The sequence below is a fragment of the Ornithodoros turicata genome, chromosome 2 (assembly GCF_037126465.1).
Source record: "Ornithodoros turicata isolate Travis chromosome 2, ASM3712646v1, whole genome shotgun sequence".
Classification (NCBI taxonomy): Eukaryota; Metazoa; Arthropoda; class Arachnida; order Ixodida; family Argasidae; genus Ornithodoros; species Ornithodoros turicata.
Window position 1 is genome coordinate 5,688,044 of NC_088202.1, and position 21,852 is coordinate 5,709,895.

The window sequence follows — 21,852 nt, forward strand, 5'->3', positions numbered from 1 at the left end:
TAAATAAATCTAACAGCTCTTCTTTGGATCATTTCAAGCATATGTATTTTATTCTGCTGCTCAGGGAACCATACCACCGAAGCGTAGTCCATAACTGATCGTACTAGTGCTTTGTACGCAATTAGCCGCGTGTGAGAATCTGCGTCTTTTAAGGTCCTACGTAAATAATTGAGGCGGGTACCGGCCTTCCGAACAGTCTCTGTTATATGACTATTCCAGTTCAAGCTGTCGGTAAATGTTATACCTAGATATTTATAATTTGATACTCGATTCATTACCGCACCGTTTATAGTATAGTCATAAAAGAAAAAACTTAAAAAAAGAAAAAAAAAAGAAACGCGCTCTGCAGCTTCTACTTGACCCGCCCTTTCTTTCATTCCTTTATACAGACGCTGTGAGATATCACAAGGGGAGGGGGAATTTTACATTGCACTGACTTGCAAATTATGAAAGTCAATAAAATTATTCCATCTGACCAGTAGTTTAACACGAGCCTTACATATCCTTGCTTCTATTCGCTTATTCTATATATCAGCTTCGCTGTTCACACGCTGTCACCTAGTGCATTACGAGAATATATGAACGTGTTAAATACTTCAAATCGCTAGCCAGACATAGAAACAACAAGGGTGGAAACTTGATTCAGCACTTACATGTTTTGAAAGCATACTGTCCATCATGAACACACACAACAAAGATCCAGAATGAGTAAATTCATATAGGGTGTATCTTCAATGTATGAACAGTCCTGACGACAAAAAAAAAATTCAAGCACGGAGCTTCACGGCGATCATGATCTTCTGCATTTCGTAGGTTATTCGCGATCGTCCATCCAGAATGCCTTTCTTGCCTGAAAATTAACGCCATCCAACTTTGGTAAGATTCCGTTTAGACCACCTGCTGACACATGCCGACGCCCCTATGCGAGCCACGTCGTACGAGCATAACCTTCAAGAAATACCATTTCAAAGGATACTGGAACAGCAGGATGTCTGTGTGGGTGGCCGTGAAAATACATTACATACCGTCGCACACAGCATGGGTGGTAGAAGTCTCACTGCACATCTTGCTCTTCGCCCATCAGCAGTTGTAACGCCTACCAGCAGCGGTAAACCATGTGAAACGGCGTAGAATGACGGGAATGCCTGACACATGGACTACGTACCTTAGAAACGAATAAAATCCTCAAAATGAAGCCCGAATGATGCCAAATGCTCGTGAGCCACGGCGGGGAACGGCGCATGTCTGAACACTTTGAACACTGAACGCATGTCTGAACACTAATCCGTTGGCGAGTGGCGAAAACACTGGGATGTTGTACGGAAGGCAGAAACAATAGATCAAAGTAAGAGGTGTAATACGAAGTTACCACAGCACATGTACTTCTGCGAATATGTTCACAAACATTTCAAAAGACTCGAACTATATTCAATGCGGACGAGCTACTATGTGGTGCGGCACGGAAACATGTTACAACGCGCCCTCTTCGGACTCTGCTAGCGGCAACATCGGCGAACGGCCTGCACAGTTGATTTGTTCTGAATAAATAATTGCAATATTTTGATTTAATTTTCACTTGCAGTATTTTTCGACACGATGCGTATTCTGGGATTTCGTTTATTTGAATTGGACGCATTCCTCGAATTAGTTCATTTTCGACACTGACGGACGACGTTCTTCGTAATCACATTATTACTTAATTTCCGAGTGATGACGTACCATTGGCAGCATTACGCTCGTTCCTTCAGCAACTGCCTTCTCACTTGCTGTATTGGCGACCACGCAACATGTCGGACCCTATTAAATCAATTGGAAAGCAGTTTCTCATTGACGACCATTAAACTAATTCGTTCAATTGGTTCCTTACTCGGTGATGTGGTCTCCACCACACAACGCGGCAGAGCCCGGTTTTGCAAAAGCAGCATCCCTGCACAACTTCCAATTGAGTCAATGAGAAATAGTCGGTTGAATCTCATCAAAATTGTGAGGAGCGACTACGCGGGTCCACGTCAGCGGCATGGATGTTGGCACGCTAACGGTTCCTTCCTGCAGCCAGAGTCGACATGTGTGCGAGACAGCAGTCCAGTGAAGTTGCATGGTCGCGATAAATACGTGAGATAATGCTATTATATTTTGAGACCTAAAACCAAACATAACTCGAATTCTCGCCTGCACGGGAAGAATTAGTCATCACGCTCGTCTTCACTACGCCGGATGACGCAAGCATTGCAACGGCTGGGAATATTTTTTTAAATAAAAAGATACACAGATGGAGGACCAACAAGGAAAGCAGGAAGAACTAGTGTTCGTAGTATATGCTACAATGTTCTCGCGATAGCCGGGAGTAGTGCCAGAACTGGACTTTGGGAGCTATGACGTAACTATATCGACACGCGACACTACACTTGGAGCTCTACACTGGGAGCAGTACGTAGTTAGCACTGAGATACCTAGCTAGACGCTGGGAGCAATCACGTAATTCTAGCAACACGTTGCTCTACACTGGGAGCAGTGCGTAGTTAGCAATGACATACCTAGCCAGACGTTGTTAGCAGGACGCTGGGAGCATGCAGTACGTAGTTAGCACTGAGATAGCCAGCCAGACGCTGGGGGGGCAGTAGACGCTGGGAGCAATCACGTAATTCTAGTAACACATTGCTCTACGCTGGGGGCCGACGGAGTACGGTAGCCACAGTACGTAGTTAGCAAATGACATAGCTAGCCAGACGTTGTTAGCAGGACGCTGGGAGCTCTCCAGACGTTGCCGTGCGTATTTAGCAGTGACATAACTAGCCAGGCGCTGTTAGCAGTACGCTGAGAGCAAGATAGCCCAAACCAATCTCGCGCCGGCCCCGCCCCGGCTCATGCAAGTGATTGATAACCAAACATATGTCTCGTTTTTTATATTTTATTTGAATCAATTTGAACTGCATCACCTGCAACACACAAAGTATTGCAATTACTACACGGTGACACATACGTAAGGATGCGTCACATCTGCTACACTATGCAGCACACAAACTGTCACATAATGATATTTCTAAGAACACACCTTACACAAACATTGTTAAGAACTTTTACGGGAGGGCACGCAATGTATGCTCACGCGCAACCATATAGTATATAGAGTTATAACGGACTGACCTTTAGTGGTGAAGGACTCTGAACTGCTGTGCTTCATGCATCAATGTAGTCCTCTGAACGGCTGTGCTTCATACATCCATGTAGTCCTCCGATATGCTGCGCCTCATGCATCCATGCATATACGACACAATCCACACAACATCACTGAAAAGAATAGAGACTGTAACAAGATTTAAAGACGGCAGTAGGACGCACCACTTTGCCATCAAAGTGTTCTCCTCAGAACTCACGCCAATCTTGAGGAAAAGCATACCACATTGTGGTCGCCGGGAAAAAACTTCGCTTAAGTACCCCTTTCGCAAAACAAGTTTTCGGATCAATTATCTGGACTCGTGTATCTCTCTGTTGCGACTTGAGCAACAAACAGCTTTTCTTTTCTCGCATAACATTATATCTTCAGCGGGGATCTGGTGATTTTTGTTGTTGTTGTAAGGTGAGTGTGTAACGTCTGAAGTGGAAAAGTGAAGCTCTTTCAGGGTGACTATCTCGAACCACATCTCTCGAGATTTTCCTCGACTTAGAAAACAAGTGGCACGCCAGTTGCATATAAAAGTAGTGCGTGCAACTTAACGTTTACCAGAAAGGAGGAAAATGGCGAGCCAGTTTTATGTAAATCTGCTCTCGAATGCTTCCACTAATGAATTTCCCAATAACACGATGAGCAAGTTTCGTGTTAAGCTCTCTCAACCCATAAGTCTAGATGGTATGTGGGAAGTTGCCCTGACAGAGGTAAATATTCCTTTTGCAATCAAGAATGTCACAGATGATGTTAATGAGATAACAGAGACAAGCATGTTCGGTGCTACAACTACAAAGGAGAAGATCAAGTTTCAGGCGGGAGAAAACATTCTCCCACCCATCAAACAGTTGCTCGCAAAGCATTACAGGACACAGGCACGAATAATACGTGCAACTGGTCATTATGAAATACAGCTTCCGCTGAATGCCGGCCTGGAATTCAGTTCCACGCTGGCGACTAAACTTGGCTTTACTCAGAAGATTATTGGTCGCTCGGAGATTGATAAAGGCCGGTCTGTGAAGGTACTCAAGTATCAAGTGGATACCGAAGAGGAAATCACCCTAATTGTTTATCAGTCGCGCACGAAAAAATATGAAATTCCAGAAGGCTACTACAGCTCAGGACAGGATCTCGTAGATGCAATAAATCATGCATATCGGACACAGTTACAGCTACCTCAGGATGCTCGTCTTTTATTCTACAATTCCTACAACAACGTCTGTCAGCTGGAACGTCATAACGATGGCTACACCACCTTTCATCCATATTTAGCTCTAATGTTGGGATTTGGAGCGAGAACAACTTTCTCCAACTTTGCTGTGGCAGAGCGTGATATATGTCTTTTCCCGGCACAAAATTACATCTTCGTTTACACAGACATCATCGGGAGTGAAGCTGTAGGAGATATAACTGCACCACTTTTACGTCTACTTCCATTCAGGGTACAGAATCGTAACGAAGTCATTTCTTATTCTTTTACAAACCTGTACTATAAATATGTAGTAGCAAAGGAATTAACTACCATTCAAATCGAGTTGGCAAACGAGATAGGTGATTTCATTCCATTCATTGCAGGCTCAGGACGTGTCGGGGTCACATTACACTTTAGGAAAGTCTAAGAAAAAAATGCATATATTGCAGTCACCTTGTTGCGTCGCACATTTTGGTGGCGGTAAGCGTGATCTTCCACATTATTCGGGACCGCTTTATCAAGTTGGATCAGGCTTTTTCTCAGACCTGGTGCAGCAGTTCATGCCTATACTAACTAAACAAGTGGCACCATATGTGGGACGAAAACTCCTCGACACGGGACGTCATATAGCTGAAGAAGTTCAACAAGGAACAACATTTGGAGAGGCTGTAAAGAGAGGTGTTGGACGCACGATCCACTCAACCCATGACGATTTGCTTCGCAAACTTAAAGGAAAAGGAAGAAAAGGCAATAAAAGCAAACGCAAGAGGGTTGGCCGGTCAGTGAAAGTGGTGAAGAAACGAAGAAAGGTTGACTTTTTCACCTGAGAAACATGTCTAGCATTGCTATTGTACACAAGAATTCCTGCCTCTGCACAACAAATCAACTGGAGCTCTTTTCATTGCCTCCAACCAACTTTTCCTTGGAGAAGTCGGAATACGTGGAGTTCTTTCCTGTTTCAGCACCAACATCGAGTGGTGTGATTGAGTATAATGTTCCCGGTCTTGGAGGTGCCTTCTTCGATCTACAGTCGAGTTTCTTACACATTCAATGCAAGATTGTTCGCAAAAATGGGGACGTGGCATCCGCCACGGTAGGCACGACTGTGACACCAGACAACGTGATCCCCGTTCAGAGTTTTGCCTCTTCCCTCTTTCAACATGTGCATATTTATCTAAATTCGACACTGGTTTCTAATTTCGAGCACTATGCATATCGCTCCTACCTGGATATCATTACCAATGCAAACAATGTTACTCAAACTCACACACTGTCCGCAATGTTATACGAACCAGATCCAGTGGGAGAGTCAGAAAATTTTGCCGTGCCTGCTGAAGCAAAAGGGATGTTTGCTCGTTACAAACGTACTAAAGGATCTGCACTATGTGATCTTTATGCACCAATCTTCAGTGACATCTGCCAGCAGGAAAAATTTTTGCTTAATGGAACCGATCTCAGGGTTGTGCTGAGGCAAACGACTGACGAATTTAGACTTCTCTCTGGCCCCGCTGAGAATGAAAAACATACAGTGGAGTTTGCACGCATTGTCCTCTACCTTCGACGAGTGCAGGTATCACCCAGCGTACTTGTCGGCATTGAGCGAAGACTTCAAACGACACCTGCCTCGTATCTCCTCCGAGGTTTGGAAATTAAGTACAGAACGATTGCACCAAACCAGTCTCAGGCGATATTCGACGACCTCTACAGTGAAAGAGTTCCATCAAAATTGACGGTGTTGATGGTCAAGAGTGTTGCATACCAGGGCAACTTGCAGCGAAACCCTTTCAAACTGGAGCATTTTAAACTAAAGAGAGCAGTGCTCGATGTTGGTGGTCAACAGTACACGGATGACTTTGACTTTCCACGGGATATTTACACAAAGGGTTACATGAACTTGCTTCACAAACTGAAGCGCAAAGACATCCCCCTACCTCCAGAGGCCTATCAAAAAGAAAAATTTATGCTCTATTACCACCTCACACCAGACGTGGAGGTGCACTCACTCAGTCCAATAGTGCAAGCCAACGTTCGTCTTACACTGACATTTGCTGCAAACCTTACGGAAGCTGTGACTGTACTTTTTATTTCGGAGACTCCTCGTGTTCTGGAAATCAACAAAGACCGGCGAGTGAAATTCGTCTAGAGAAGATGGAAGAGTGGGAGTTCTATGCAACGTTTTCCCGCAACCATTGCACAAGGTCTTGCTTCCGTGGGACATTTGCATGTGACGAAATTGCGCAGCAAAAAGCCGAGCCTGGTCTTTACGTGGTGAACACCGCTCCCAGATCTTCACATGGAGAACACTGGACACTATGTCATATTGCCCGGAATGGAAGCATCTCTTATTTCGACAGTTATGGTACCCCTCCAGTGTACAAGGAATTTTACACATTCATTGATCACACGAAATCGTTTCACTATAATCGAAAACGACTCCAGGGATATGAATCTGCAACCTGTGGACTCTACTGTCTCTATGTAGGTGCACTTCTCTGTTGTGGATTTCCACTACAAGAGTGTACTCGAAGGTTCTCACCAACAAATTTCAAGCTCAACGACAGGCTTATACCAACCCTTGTGCGTAAACAATTCCAGAAAGGGAAGATGCTGTCATGCTGCAGTGTGCTCTAAGAGATCAATAAAAATATGTTTGTTGTTTTCCAAACAAACTGATTTTATTTACTTATGTCAACAAAAGGGTATACAATAAAGCATTATTCAGACTCTGAGATACACAACATTGTAACAATATTACAAGATAAGCTACGTAAAAAGTTTTCTGTGAGTACAAGAACATTGAGAGTATCGCTCCAAAAGTTACTTTTTTCAGAATAATACAAGACATGCTGCTTACAGTCATCTGCTGCCTAAATCAAGTATACAATTTCATTTTGAGACTCTGAGATGCGTGCACAACATTATAACAATATTACAAGATAAGCTACATACAAAACTTTTGTGCGAGTACAAGGACGTTGAGAGCATTACTCCAAAAAAAGCATTTTTTTTTCGGGAATGTTAATACAAGATGATGCTGCTTATAGTCATCACTCTCTAAATCAAGCATACAATTATTAGAATAGGGATAACACAACTACAACCATTTGTGAGACACTGGACTTTTAATTACAATTACAAGTACCTGTGGGATACAAAAAAAGGTTCGTCACTTGTGTTGCTTGAGAAAAGCATTGACTTCCCTTTGTATTATTCAACATGTGAACTCCATAACAAAGGCTACGATACAGTCACCACTCTTTCATTACAGTAGCTAATCACAACACTGTCATACCAAAAGGTAATGTCTCTACTCCATCCGAGCAAATATATCGCTTTGTGTCCAGAGGGTTGAGAGCTATTTTTCTCACGGTCACGCTTTTGTTTACGTTGTCCTTCTGCACGATGAGGTTCTGTTTAACCCTGTGTATTGTGCCATGTTCAAGAGCATCTGTGTACATGGAAAAGTGAAGTTTTCGTGCTTCACACAGCTTTACACCTTTGGCACGGTTGTACTGTTTCTTGCTACAGAGATCTAGTGCATATAGCTTGGGTTTTAAGCAACAAAAACCAAGTATATGATCACGAGGCATCTCATTCTTAAACTTGCCCAGTACCATTTTGTTTTTCGTCGAATACAAAGGGTTGTCTTGCTCATAGGCTGAGTTGTCCAAGTGATCGTCAGCTAGTTCAAGCAGTGTCTTTTCATCGCTCAGCAATATTATATAGGAATCTGTGTCCATGTACAACAGTCTAGTATCGGGAGCTACACGCATCAGATGATTGTGATAGAAGTCAAACATCTTAAGCTTTGAGAGTTCCAGTATTGTGAAACCCAAGTATAGTGGTTGTTTCATCTGAAGCACTGCCTGGGAGAACTGAAACAGGATTACATGAGCACTTAATGCTCGAAACTGTTTGAGGTTTGGCTTACGCAAGAGTTTCAAAACTTGTTCGTCTGTCACTGTGAGGCGACAGTCTACAAATTTCCTCACTTGCATACAAAATCTGCCGAAAACAGCATTTATCATATACTTACTTTTCTGACGCTCGAATGTATTAGTGGCATTTTTTCGCAGTTCGTGATTGAAATCCACATAGTCACGAAGAAAAGGTTTCTGGTTGAATTTTAGAACTCTGTGAACCTTTGTGACTTGCAACCCCAATTGCATGTACAACTGCAAATTGCGATAGTGAAGAAAGTACTTCTCTTTGTTGAACAATGTTAGCAGCAGCTTTGGCTCGATAGCTTTCGACGGAAGCCCAAACTTTTCCATCAACTGTTTCTGGTAGTCTGACAATAGGTCGTAGGGAATGGACATTTTCTCTGGTGCAACTGGAAGATCACTATGACGATCATGAATTTCTTGATCATACAACAGATCCACTTCGAGAAAGTAACCAATAGATGCATCATGTGGAATGCGAGTTATGTCTAGGTTCTCAATTTCTTCCTTTGTCAACCACTGAAACCCTCCATAGGGTAGCGACTCCCGCATTACTGATCCATACAGACCGTTAACGTCAATGTAGTTAATTATTCTTGTCGGTTGTGTTGGATCAAACTGCTCTGTTCCCGGAATATTTGCGGTCGCTTTTCGAAGAGAGCATTGTGTTACACCTCCTCGCAAGCCATTCTCAATTAGCAGGTACGCATCAGGGTCGTGAATGAGTTCTAGTTGTATCTCACTCATTTTTAGTGCGCAGGACATGCTTAACCCTGGGAGAGATACGAAATGCAGGGGTTCAATTTTGTGCACATCAAGTGTCCATTTGCGAAAGTTTTGAAACACGTCTGCTAAAAGCAGTGTGTCAGTGAGCAGGTACAAATCTGAATATTCGCCTAGACTTGTCATTTGGAATTTTTCGAAGACATTCTGCGCATGGTTGTAGTCTTCTTCACTTACTTCCACTCCATTGAGTGTATTGAAGAATTTCTCACGAGGTGGTAAACAAGGCTCATCATAGACATCGAAGTCAGTGATATGGCTGTAGCAAAAGACTCCCTTGCGAACGACAAGTCCAAAGTGTTCTTCGTTTGAGAAAAACTGTCGCAGACAATGAAAGTTTTCCACCCCCTTCTCACGCAGATTTTTCACCAACATTTCAAGACTTGCATTTAGGAAACTCAAACTGTCCATGAATCTAAAGGACCCAACGTCAATAGATTTGAATTTTTGACAGCTGCTGGCAATCACTCTTATTTTCGATTTTTTGAGCAAATGCAAATGAGACACAAGGAAACTCATATCATAGTTAGCATTGTGAGCAATGATTGGAATCATCTGAGGTGTTCTGAAATTGAGGTTGCACGATTGACACAAGGATTGTCGAAACGTTCCACTTACATGGTCATGGTCGCGCACTTTCTGTTTCTTTGCAAACGACTCTTTGCAAAAGTTACAGTGGGTGGCGGCGGCGTGCTGGCGTTCGTTCTCTTCGCTCATTTCCAGAGGTGCAATCTGCTGTATCCACTCCAAAATTTCGTCATGTAATCTGTGCAGTAGACTCATGAACACAGCAACACAATTTGGTCCACGAAAAAGGTGTTTCTGGAGAACATTTGAATCTGACGCTCGTATAACTAAGAGGCAGAAGGAGGAGGGGATATGATCTTCATACACATTTCCTCCATCAAGACATGGTGACAGGACACTCTCAAAGTCATACACACAGTAGAAAGGTACTTCAGCCAAAAGACGCTCACCAGCGAACTCTAAAGTGTCTCCTTTCTTTGGATAAACTGTCTTGCCTACTTTCTGAAGTTTGCACATGTTTATATGATTACTCAGGACAGCTTGTGTAGTGAAACCCATGGTACATCGCTTGCAATGGAAACGTCCACGTTTTTGAAACAAACCATTGAAATTTGTGATGACCACAAAATGAGAGTCAATCATGAGTAGATCCACATGTTTTTCGCATTCCTCGTTCACAACTTTTATAGGATAGACAAATTTCTCTTCCCTTTCATATGCATAGACATTAATGGTGATGCCATTTTGCTTTTCAAACATTTCTACATCTTTGGGATACGCGATGGGAAATGACTCTGGGAGCACATACTGAGATAAGTATGACCGATACGAGGATGCTCTATGTCTTCGAAATCGATCAGCAGGATGCAATCCTGCTATCACGGAAAATGCAAAACACATATTTTGCTCACCCTCGTGCAGACCGTAATCCACATTCAGTAAAGACCTATTCTTTCGTTTCAACTCTGCAGGCAGCTCAAAGTCACTACAACCGATTAGTTCAGGCAGTAGACGTCCAACATTGATAATGCATGTGAGAATACGAAAGAGGAAAAAACCAGAGCCTTCGATTTCGAGACTTTCCAAGTTGTGCGCAATTTCGCTGCCTGACTGAATAATAGCGGGTTCTATGTCAACTTCCGACCATACTGTCCTCACCTTGGAAGGCACGAATCGTGTATCAAGTCGTATCTCATCATCATCCACTGTATGTCGTCCAAGTTCTGCTTTGAGAAGGATGTAAAAACGTAATGGGAAACCAAAGTATCGCAACACACTACCAATATACTGTCCGTATAGATGAAAGAACGTTGTCACATCATGTCCAGCCTCGTCTCTGTCATGCAAGTGCAGCTCGAAGCGTCTTGTGTAATTTCGAAGTGTGCATAAAGTCTCACAGAATGGGATGCATGGTGTCTCCAGTTGGTGTACGTTTGCCAGATGAATTTGGAGTCCTACCGGTGTTGCGTAGAACTGTCGCTCATGTGGAGCACACAAGTGACAGGTGACCATGATTTACGAAGTTACTTTTTCTTCCCATTAGTGAAAATGATGTCTGGATACGCCAACTTCTTGCCATTGCGGTATCCATCCTTCTTCTCCATTTGGAGGTTTGGTAACTGTCTCATCTCTTCCAGGTCTTCGTCCGAAAGTCGCTTGAATCTATTCGGAAGGTAGACTTTCACCTTGGTCTCATTATCTGTCAGTAATTCTACGTAGACAGTGTCTCCATACATTGTCTCAATTCTGCGAATATCCAGAACATCAAATTTTTGATTCTTCGATAACATACTCATCTTTTGAATTTCTCCATCTCCCGACTTTTTCAGTTTGTTGAGTTTCTCCAAAATCGATGACATGCTTTCCTCGGAAAACTGAAAAAACACATGGGGGAAAAGTTAGTTGACTCAACATGTACCCAGAGGGTGGCATACCTCTTCACGCTCAGATTCTCACTGAAGAAAACCCAATGTGTGTGACGGCTTATATACGAAAGACAACTCAACATTTTTTCGCAAATCATGACCTTGAATGACTGAACAGTGAACAAACATGCATATAGTCACGTTATATCTTGTCAGGCCTTTTGAAAGTCTGCATCCTCCTCACACCACATGGTGAACGAACGTGTGTAGACATGTTATATCTTGTTAGTTCTTGAAACATCTTGCATGGACATGTGCTACAGCCTTGAACCTGCTGTCTGCATCTTTTTTTCTAACCTGCATAGACATGTTATGTCTTGCCAGATCTTTAAGACCTTGTATAGTCGTCTGCAAACCCGAACGTAATCTCCACATTTTCTTATATTATTTCCTCTTAAGCAGTTGCTGCAACACGTTTTCTTTTTTTTTTATTATGTGGAGTCTTTAAAAGAAATATATTTATGAAGTTACGAAAGAGACAGTTATAAAAGCGAGTTTGAAATAGTAAAATGTGCAGTAGCTCTTGACGGTGACACCAGAGTGCCATGGCAAAGGAGAGCTCAAGGTGGTCCGATATTGAAACTCAACCCGGCGATTCGTGGTCCTCATCAGACAGTGATGAAGAAACACCAGACGGAGATGAGTGCGACAAATCGAACAAAAGTGTCTTTCGTATGCTAGCACCATGTCGCCAGCAGCACAGATCGTGGAAAGAACTTTCCAGGTGTGGTCTAATGGAGACGAAACGAATGTCTTTGGCGGAGGCTTTCAAGATTGTCACCAATATAGTCCTCTTTCAAGAACTCCCCAAAAGTCTTCCAAACATTGGCGTCTGGGAGACTGCCAAAACCATGTATGCGAGTCTCAATAGAGAGCGTTTCGTTTCATACGACACACCATTCGGTTTGTTAACCAACTGGTCACACAAAATCGATGATTTGATGGACTACAAACAACAAATCGATCCTCTGTTGCTTTCAACAGAAAGCATATGTTTTATCGAAATCGCTGTGAAGTTGGGATACCACTCAACAGCAAAGTTCATCATGCTGTTCGTGATTGACTTTCTCAATTGTCGACTTGAAACTAATGTATAGCAACTGTCAAATAAATTCAGATTCTATGAAAAAACTTTCTCAGTTGCCTCTAGCAAGTAGATTGGAGCGGTGTCTCTCTCCTACATGCGCTGCGAGTTTCTGAAACTTCGCATAACATCATACTGTATAGTATTTCACTGTGAAAAAAAAGATGACCGAGGTTGAATCGTACCGCTTCATTACTCCTGCTTCGATAACCATTTCGGGGCAAAGTCAGAGTGGAAAAACAACGTTGGTAACAAGACTTTTGACTCACAGAGCATCCGTTTTTGACAAACCATTTGATCGTATATTTTACATATACTTATACAAGCAACCAATCTTTGACAAATTCCCCGAGGTCACATTTACGCGAGATATACCAGATAACTTGGAGAATGTCAGAAATTCTTTAATCATATTTGACGACTGTCTGGCCGACAAAGGTCGACTTAAAGAAATCTGTAATTTCTACGTTGCCGGCTGTCACCATCTAAATTGTTCATGTATTTTTATTACACAATATTTATTCGTCAACGAGCCCCTATATCGGTGCATTCAGTTTAATAGCAGCGCTCTGATTTTGTGTCGTTCTGCACGTATAGCGGATCAGATGCAGTTACTTTCACGACAGTTGTTTGGTCGAGGTAAAGGTGATTTGCTCTCCACCATATATAAAGATGCATGCAAGGAACCATATTCATACGTAGTAATCGATTTGTCTCAAAAGTGTCCGGACCACCTACGAGTGTGGACAAATATTTTCCCTGACGACCGACGGCAGATAGTATATAAAACATGAAGCGTGTGCGGAACAATATTCATTTCCTGCACTTGCTGGCCGAAACAAAGTCACCCGAACAACGTTACCATCTCCTGGAACATGCTACAAAGAATCAGTTAACAGCTATTAGAGAGATTTGTATAAATCTCTGTAAAGGGAACATCCAAGTGACTCCGAGTGTGCGAAAAAAACTGAAACCTTATGCAACCCCAATTCGAGCATTGGCAAAACGAGACGGCAGCAGTGTACAGAAAGTTCGCAGAGTATTGCAACAAACTGGTGGGTTTTTGCAGTTCCTCTTGCCACCACTACTCGGTCTCATCTCATCGCTAGGTGGCAGAGCGATTGCAAAAGCAATCGGTGTATAACTCATGCAGAAGTACGAGCTTGTTCCATATCGCGAATCTCCAATTCCTGAAATACTGCACAAGAATGAACCGGATGACATCAAAGCAAAAGAGATAATTCAATATCTCCACTCTTTGCTGCATCCCAATGTGGCGACGGATAGGACTACGACAGCTACAAGGAGAGAAGAGAGCGCACAGACGACAGAAGATGAGAGAAGTGACGCTGTCGCTGCTTTTATGAGCAGTGGTTATAAGGTCAAAGCCAAACAACTTTTGCATATACTGCAGCAAACCATTTCCTGGGATCCGAAAACCTATCAGATCATTATTGATGGACAGCCACAAGAGGATACCAATATAATTGACCTCGTTTATTAGCTCGTATCCAGAGCTCGTAGTACTCCGAGACCTCCATATCTTGATCGCATGTTACCTCATCTGGAGAAATTGAATTTGCCGTCACTCATTGTACCCTCATCGCGTCTTCAAAAGGGTGTCACAGTAGCGACTTCAAGCAGACGCTCACCAACTCTCGCTACTGAAACATCGCCACCGCTTACACGTGCTGCAAAACGCGCTCGCCATCAACAATGGATTCTCTTCTAGCTCAAGATGAAAAGAGTTACTTTGAAGATGCAAAGATACTGTCTCACTTCCCCTCAAGACATCATAAAAAGGTATTGGCAATGCTTCAACTAATAACAACTGTACTGGCGTACGACGAGAGTGGAAGAGTTATCTGTCACGGCAGAGTGATTCCCCAATCGTCTATTGTGGAGTTATTGCAGTACGAACTTCACAATAAGCAGCCCGCTTGGATGAGAGGTGACGTTTCAGCTACGATTAATGCATATCTGACTCTCGACGCTCTTCGAGTGCACGGCAGGAAGCGAAAGTGTTGATGGCTGCCTACTACGATCCACAACATGTTGCCAGTTTTGGCGGAATACAGAGACTTGCGCAAGGCATTCGTGTAAAGAAGAGCAAAGTTGTCAAGTTTCTGGAGACGAGTGACCCTTACAGTCTGCACAAAGAGTTCAAGAGACCTTCGGTGTTCCGTAAAATAGTAGCTCTTGGTGTGAAGGAAACCTTCCAAAGCGACCTGAAGGATGTACAGAAACTTAAACATCATAACAGCGGCTTTCGCTATTTGCTATTCTGCATTGACGTTTTTTCTCGCCTTCTTGCAGTTGAGCCCATTCGTAATAAAAGACCTCCTGAGATAGTACGTGCTTTAACGCTTGCCTTCAGACGAATCGGAACACCCCGTCTTCTGCATACGGATCGCGGTGGCGAGTTCGTCAACAGTTTAGTGCAAACGTTTTTAAAGAAAAAGGGTATTCATTGGTATAGCTCACATAGCCAGTACAAAGCAGCGCACGTCGAGAGACTTCAAAGGACTATAATGTCTACACTATATCGTATCTTTACATATCAGGGTCACAAACGATATCTAGACATCCTACCTCTCGTAGTAAAAGCATACAACAATCGAATACATAGATCTCTTTCTGCTAGACCCGTGGATGTAAACAAAGGAAATGAACACATTTTTCGAGCGAGACTCTACCCCACCCCAGCTGGACCACCAAAGCAACCACGATACAACGTTGGAAATATCGTGCGTATTGCTAAATACAGACATCAGTTGGTAAAGAAGTACTTAAGTTCTGCAACAACAGAATTGTTTATTGTGCGAGCTATCAAACTGGGTTATCCCAATACCTACCTATTACGTGACCTGAACAATGAGGATATCATTGGTGGTTTTTATGAGAGCGAACTTGTACGAGTGCGACAAATTCCAACAGTAGAAAAGATTATAAAAAGACGAGTCAAGAATGGCAAGCTTCAGTACTTGATTCACTCTGGTGACAGCTCGAAGTGGGTACCGGGAAATTATCTTTTTGATTGACTGGCTGAATATGGACTGTTCACAGACTTCGGATGTACCTGAGGGAGGCAGGACTATCGAATACCTCGATTTTCGAGTGCAAGATCTGTGTGGAAAGCCTCATGCAACGTGGAAAGAAATGATGGACTGCAGTTTGACAGAGGGATCCGACCCAGTGATAGTGGAAGCCTTTAAGGTAGTCACAGACATGGTGCTATTTCAAACGATGCCAGATCCCCCTCCAAGTAGGGATGTTTGGAAGATTGCAAAGAAAATCTATGCTGGAGTCCACAGTGGCTGTTCACTGAGGTCGTCCCCAGGAGGTTTGAAAGTAATCCAAGACTGGGCATGCACAATTGACAGTCTGTTGCTTTACGTGGATGAAGTGGATGCTATACGAATTGCTGAAGAGAGTCTATGTTTCATGGAGTATGCCGTCCGCTCAAAACTTCATTTTGTGGCAGGCTACATTAGTATGATGACCATTGACCTTCTTAAAAATAGACTGTTGCCTAAAAAAAATTCCATGTAGCAAAAGCGAAACAAAAATTCTCTTTAAAGCCTCGTTCTTGTCATTTCACTGTGTGACATGGATAAGTGCGGGTGGCTTGTCACTTCTCTTGGATTCCATATATGTCTAGCAATAGTACTGATATTACAGTTTAAAAAGCCACAATTTTCCACTGTACTTCAACAAGGCAACTGTAGCCTGGAGGTAGAACTGGAGGAATACGTTTATGTGCACAGGTGCCCCTCGGACTTGCTCTCCATTAGAATGTGGGATAAAGATGGTCGAGCGAAGCGCTATGGTGTTACACTGACACAAAACGAGACGCGTCAGTTGGATGAATGTCTCCATCGAATCAATGTTAATGAAACATTTCATTACCAGCATGAGTGTTTGCAAGTGTGTTGTCTATGTGATGAACGCACGTTGACACTCCGTCGGTGTCCTGGCAACATGTACTCTCTGAGTCGAATGGTTGGCAGACAACCTTCCGGCTATGGAATTTCCCTGTCGAAAAAAGCCATCACTTCACTGTCCTTATATCTGAATAATAAAAGTGTTATGTCTTGAAAAAGTATGTCTCTAAAGCTTACCATGTTCGTAATCCTCACAGCGTCAGCTGGGAGGGATTTTCATTTTTCCTCCTCAGGAATTTCTTCTTATGTAACCACGCGAGGATCGATTAGTATCGGCTCTCAGGAAAAAAGTGAAAGATGGTGTGATTCGCATGCCTTCCCCCCTCCCAACGGATAACAAGTCTCAAGGCTGGTTAGCAATCAGGTAGGAATCGCTTGTGAAATGCGTAATAGGGATTCTGGAGAAAAACAAAGAGAAGCTAATTTACACGAGTTGCATTGCAAGTATAAGGAACACCAATACTGGAGTCACGTTTGGCGAAAAGAAACTATTCATTACTTAAGAAAGACTAAATAAGACTCCATTATCTACACGTACGTCTTCGCAAGTCAAGAAAAAAACTGTCAAGTGAATGTAATTTATAAAAGATGCAAAGCAGCCAGGTACAGTCGTATGGGGAAAAACCAATGCCAGACACGCATTCGAGATAGCGATCAAGGAGAAAAAGAGGTTATTCGTTGATCAAGTCGCCACGGGGGGGGGGGGGGTTGTTATCTACATCCTCAACAAGATACTTTGTACGAAAACATGCAAAGAGTAACTAATTCATATGGGTTACACGATCAAGAGTGTAAGGAAAAGGCGATATGCTTAATTGCTACAAAGAACAACGAAAGAACGAGAGAGATTAGTCAGACATAGTTGACTATATAAGGTTACTTGATAGCCACATGCCGTGTGTCAGTGTACGTCTTCAGTGACCGCCGGCATGTCTCGTAAGTATTCTTCCTTACGTACTAGTGTCGCCTTTTCGGGTCACTATGACTTGTTAGCATAAGAGAAAATCACTTATGTATATAGCACGAGAAGTATGATATATCGAATAATATATTTGGGAAGCTTTTTCGAAAAAATGACTGAAAGAGGGTTCCACTTTCTAGGAAAGACATATCTTTGAGGTCTGTGACTTGCTCGGAGTTGCTGTGCTTCATGCATCCATGTAGTCCTCTATGAGTAGGTGTTTTGTAGGACCTTTCCAAAAAGTTTTTTCAACTCACTGGAAACGCACACTTTCTAGGAGTATCCCTCCGGTCCAAATAGTCATGTCCATGATTTTGAGTTGCTGTGCAGCTGTGCTTCAGACATCCATGCAGTCCCCTAAGGGTAGGTGTGGTCTTTGCAAAGCTCTCTCGACTCAGTGGAGCGTACACACTTTTTCTAGGATCGCCATCCAGGTCCATTTTTCGTCAAATTGTTGCGCCCATGCTTCGAGTGTGTGTGCATCAGGCAACCATGTAGTCTTCCACGGGTATGTGTCTTTGTAGAACAATTCAAATAATTTACTCACCTGAGCATAATTTTTTCTAGGATCACCCCCATGTCCATTCAAAATGTCGTGTCCATGCTCCAAACTGCTGTGCTTCATGCAATCGTCTTACAATGAAAATAAAATATAAAAAACGAGACATATGTTTGGTTATCAATCACTTGCATGAGCCGGGGCGGGGCCGGCGCGAGATTGGTTTGGGCTATCTTGCTCTCAGCGTACTGCTAACAGCGCCTGGCTAGTTATGTCACTGCTAAATACGCACGGCAACGTCTGGAGAGCTCCCAGCGTCCTGCTAACAACGTCTGGCTAGCTATGTCATTTGCTAACTACGTACTGTGGCTACCGTACTCCGTCGGCCCCCAGCGTAGAGCAATGTGTTGCTAGAATTACGTGATTGCTCCCAGCGTCTACTGCCCCCCCAGCGTCTGGCTGGCTATCTCAGTGCTAACTACGTACTGCATGCTCCCAGCGTCCTGCTAACAACGTCTGGCTAGGTATGTCATTGCTAACTACGCACTGCTCCCAGTGTAGAGCAACGTGTTGCTAGAATTACGTGATTGCTCCCAGCGTCTAGCTAGGTATCTCAGTGCTAACTACGTACTGCTCCCAGTGTAGAGCTCCAAGTGTAGTGTCGCGTGTCGATATAGTTACGTCATAGCTCCCAAAGTCCTGTTCTGGCACTACTGCCGGGAACCCGATAACGATCTTCCCTTTCTCGCAGCACGCTTACAGATAACGTGTCATAACAAACACTTATTCCAATGACTAGAAAAGCAAATGAAGCACAACACACAAACAATATGCACGAAAGGAAAAGCAAGCCTAACGAACATGACAGTGGCCGCGGTGGACAGGAGACGTCCAGCATGCTCCTGCAACGGCTCCTTCATTTTGGAAGCGACCGCGCAGCCCAGTGTGGAACCTACACATTTCTGTCTTAGTCTGCGGTACGCGCGCTTGCACCACATCGTCACACATCGGAAGTAGTGCCGGAGGTGCAGGCCAAATTGCATTGTTCAAACTAGATTCTGCGTCGATGCCGATGGCGTTGGGCCAGAGAGCACTAAAGTTTGTTTCAAATTAAAGGGAAGACCGCAAAAGCTTACCTCGTGCGACGTAAAGCCACAATATTTCATTGTCTCTATTTTTTTTTTTTTTTTACAAACTGTACTGTCCTGGCTATGAAATCTTATTTCTGCTATTTATAGCCAGAAGTCTCGCGCTGTGGACGAGGAACTAATCCTTCAAGTACAGGTTACTGACAAAATTTAATTAAACTACCGTTGCTTGCTGATTTTTTACATTATTAGGTACACACTGACTTTAATTACATTGAAAATACTGAAATGCTGATAATCACTTATTTTTCAACTCTGCAAACTGGAAACAATTTCTAGGCTACAGGCCAGTGGAAACTTGCCAGGCTGCCAATTGGGATTACCACTTGAAGATGGTGAGACCAAATGGGACTGGACTTCCAAATCAGAACGACTAATTGGTCCCATAATGTTCACTTGAGTGCCCAGTTGGAGTGCTGGAAACCAAGTGGAATTTTCAGTTCGATTCTAAACTACCAACTGGATAGACTGGCGAATGGCTGTGTGATGCGATGAGCTTATTTTAGGTCTCCCCTTGGACATACGTGGTTGACATACGGCTGTTCTTCCCTCTACGATGAATGATATTGGGTCCACTTGAGGTCACACAGGACCCTCCTTGCGTTTCCTAGTGGATTGCGTAAGAGATCATTCGATCCGCAGGTGACCCATATTCAACCTTATTCATGGATCCAACGAGATTTGGTTATTTTCTGATAGCAATCGCATGTGTTCAAAACCCTCAACGACGCGTTGCGCGCGTGCCAACCTGTGGGCTGCCTCCAACCGCGTGGTGAACTGCAAAAAATAAAAATACGTCAATGACAAACTCACGAACCTAACCTATGAAAACTAACCCAACCTAACCAAATTATAATTATTTCTACTATTTTTGCTGCTATGATGGAGCCGCCATGCTAAGCCTAACGGTCGCAAAAAAAGCAGCCTTTTATTGACGACATGAAGCACTGCGGGTTTTCCGCAGCCATATGTATTATTCAACACTATCATTCCGCCATTCTTCATGTTGAAGAAATCTGGGATTTTGAACATCTCGTGTTTGGAACGGTGGAATAATGGTGGGATATCATGGCATCCTCACCCGCGGGAACCGTCATTAAGGACGTCGGCGCGTCTGGCTTGGGATATGTAAGCTATGTGGCTTTGGCCAGGCGTTGCCTGATATCTTGCAGTGATGTGTGAGTGCCTAATACTAGCGCTCTCTCGATCACACCACTGTAACGCTGTCAACTTGGTGAGAAGATTGCGTAGCGGTTGGATTGTTTCCGCACAGTTGGGTATTGGTTAGCGATCCGGAATTGTAACTGGATTTAGAGCATGATAATCATCGCACGGTCGCCAGTCCCCTGATGTTGCATTGGGCACCATGTGCAGCGGCGAAACCCAGGGTCTTGCGGATGGTTTGCGGATGCCCAGTCCTAATATGTGCTCGAACTCCCATCGGGGGATACGTAGGTTTTCAGGTGACAGGTAGCTGGGACGGGCGAATGTCAGTGGCCATTTGGTTTCGATATGATGGCTGATTTCATGGGTGACGGGTTGCTCGGTGTTTAGAGGACACGTGAGGGACAGATACTTATGTAAGATCCTGGTGAACCTGTTTGAATAATTCGGCCGAGTCGTAGTGAGGTCGTGTGCAAGCAGTAGCTATGGAGGTCAGTGAGCGCAAAAGGCGAGTTTTGTGAATGTCCATTAACAGTCTGAAATAGCGTAGAAAGTCTACTCCAAAACATGATACTCCGACTGCATGCGGAATGTCAGCGATCGCAAATATTCCCCGGAAAGTTCTCCATGGCCCAAAGTCCAGAGTAAGGGAAGCCCAAAGTAAGTAGTCCAAAGTAAGGGAATGCTCACCGTGACTGTGGATCGCGAAGCCGTTCACAGCGCACAGTTCAGATGCGGTCGATTTCTGGTGGATATCAGTTGCAGTTGCCGGAATAATGCTCACTTGCGCGCCAGTGTCTATTAGAAACCGCTGTTTGGTAGTATACGGTCCGTGAGGTAACATAGACAGTGGTGACTAGATTCATATGCCGCCGTTAGTTGCCGGTAATTCCATTTCCCGCCTGCGAACACTATGGTTGGCACTGTCGGGCACTGTCACCGAATGTTTGGTGACACCAACAAAGTCCATCTTGGTTGTTGGGGACTGGACATCGTCTACGGGAAGTTGATGAACCTCTTACCGTTGACATCGCGCAGGCTCGATGCGATGGGCGTGGTGGCTGTACCATCTTGGCGAGGTCGTCATAGCGGGCAATCTGTCGATGATGTGACTGTTGTGATTAAATAGTTTATTTAAAGTCCTCAATCTCCTTCCCGAGGTAAGCGATGGCCGCGTTGTCTGACTGAGCACCAATGGTGGCTGCTGTAGTCGCCTTTGTTGAGACTGATGAGTTTATGGCGGTTCGTGAACAACCTCCCAGGTGAAAATGGTCTGCAATCCCAAGTGGTTTACGAAACCATTTCCACTTTACACCACTTTGAACCACTTTGTACGTAGGTGCTTTAGAGTGGAAAAGGTTTCATAAACCACTTGGGATTGCAGACCACTTCCACCAGGGCTGCTATGGGCACGAGATACCTGCGGAAGCTCCAGCTCTGCCGGCACCATCCTAGCAGGAGGTCACGAATATCGACCCGCTCCGAGATTCCGTCACCGCCGCTGGCTAACCATGATC

The 21,852-nt window shown here is 43.8% G+C and overlaps 2 protein-coding genes and 1 long non-coding RNA gene across 7 annotated transcripts in view; 2 read left to right on the plus strand and 1 right to left on the minus strand.

The window, feature by feature from the left end:
- LOC135383032 (phospholipid scramblase 2-like) overlaps positions 1-21,852 on the plus strand; it is a 45,193-nt gene that overhangs the window by 13,615 nt on the left and 9,726 nt on the right. The gene's annotated exons all lie outside the window — the stretch shown is intronic.
- On the minus strand, positions 7,131-16,877 carry LOC135385159 (uncharacterized). Its single transcript, XM_064614338.1, has 4 exons — positions 16,741-16,877; positions 16,529-16,654; positions 10,769-11,484; positions 7,131-9,848 (listed from the first exon to the last, which is right to left on the minus strand). The coding sequence occupies exons 3-4, from the start codon at positions 10,810-10,812 to the stop codon at positions 7,631-7,633; spliced, it is 2,262 nt and encodes a 753-aa protein (XP_064470408.1). The 5' UTR covers positions 10,813-11,484; positions 16,529-16,654; positions 16,741-16,877; the 3' UTR covers positions 7,131-7,630.
- LOC135385161 (uncharacterized) lies at positions 17,476-18,209 on the plus strand. The gene is made up of 5 exons (XR_010420326.1): positions 17,476-17,499; positions 17,665-17,737; positions 17,802-17,887; positions 17,946-18,032; positions 18,092-18,209. It is a non-coding gene; the product is annotated as an uncharacterized LOC135385161 (long non-coding RNA).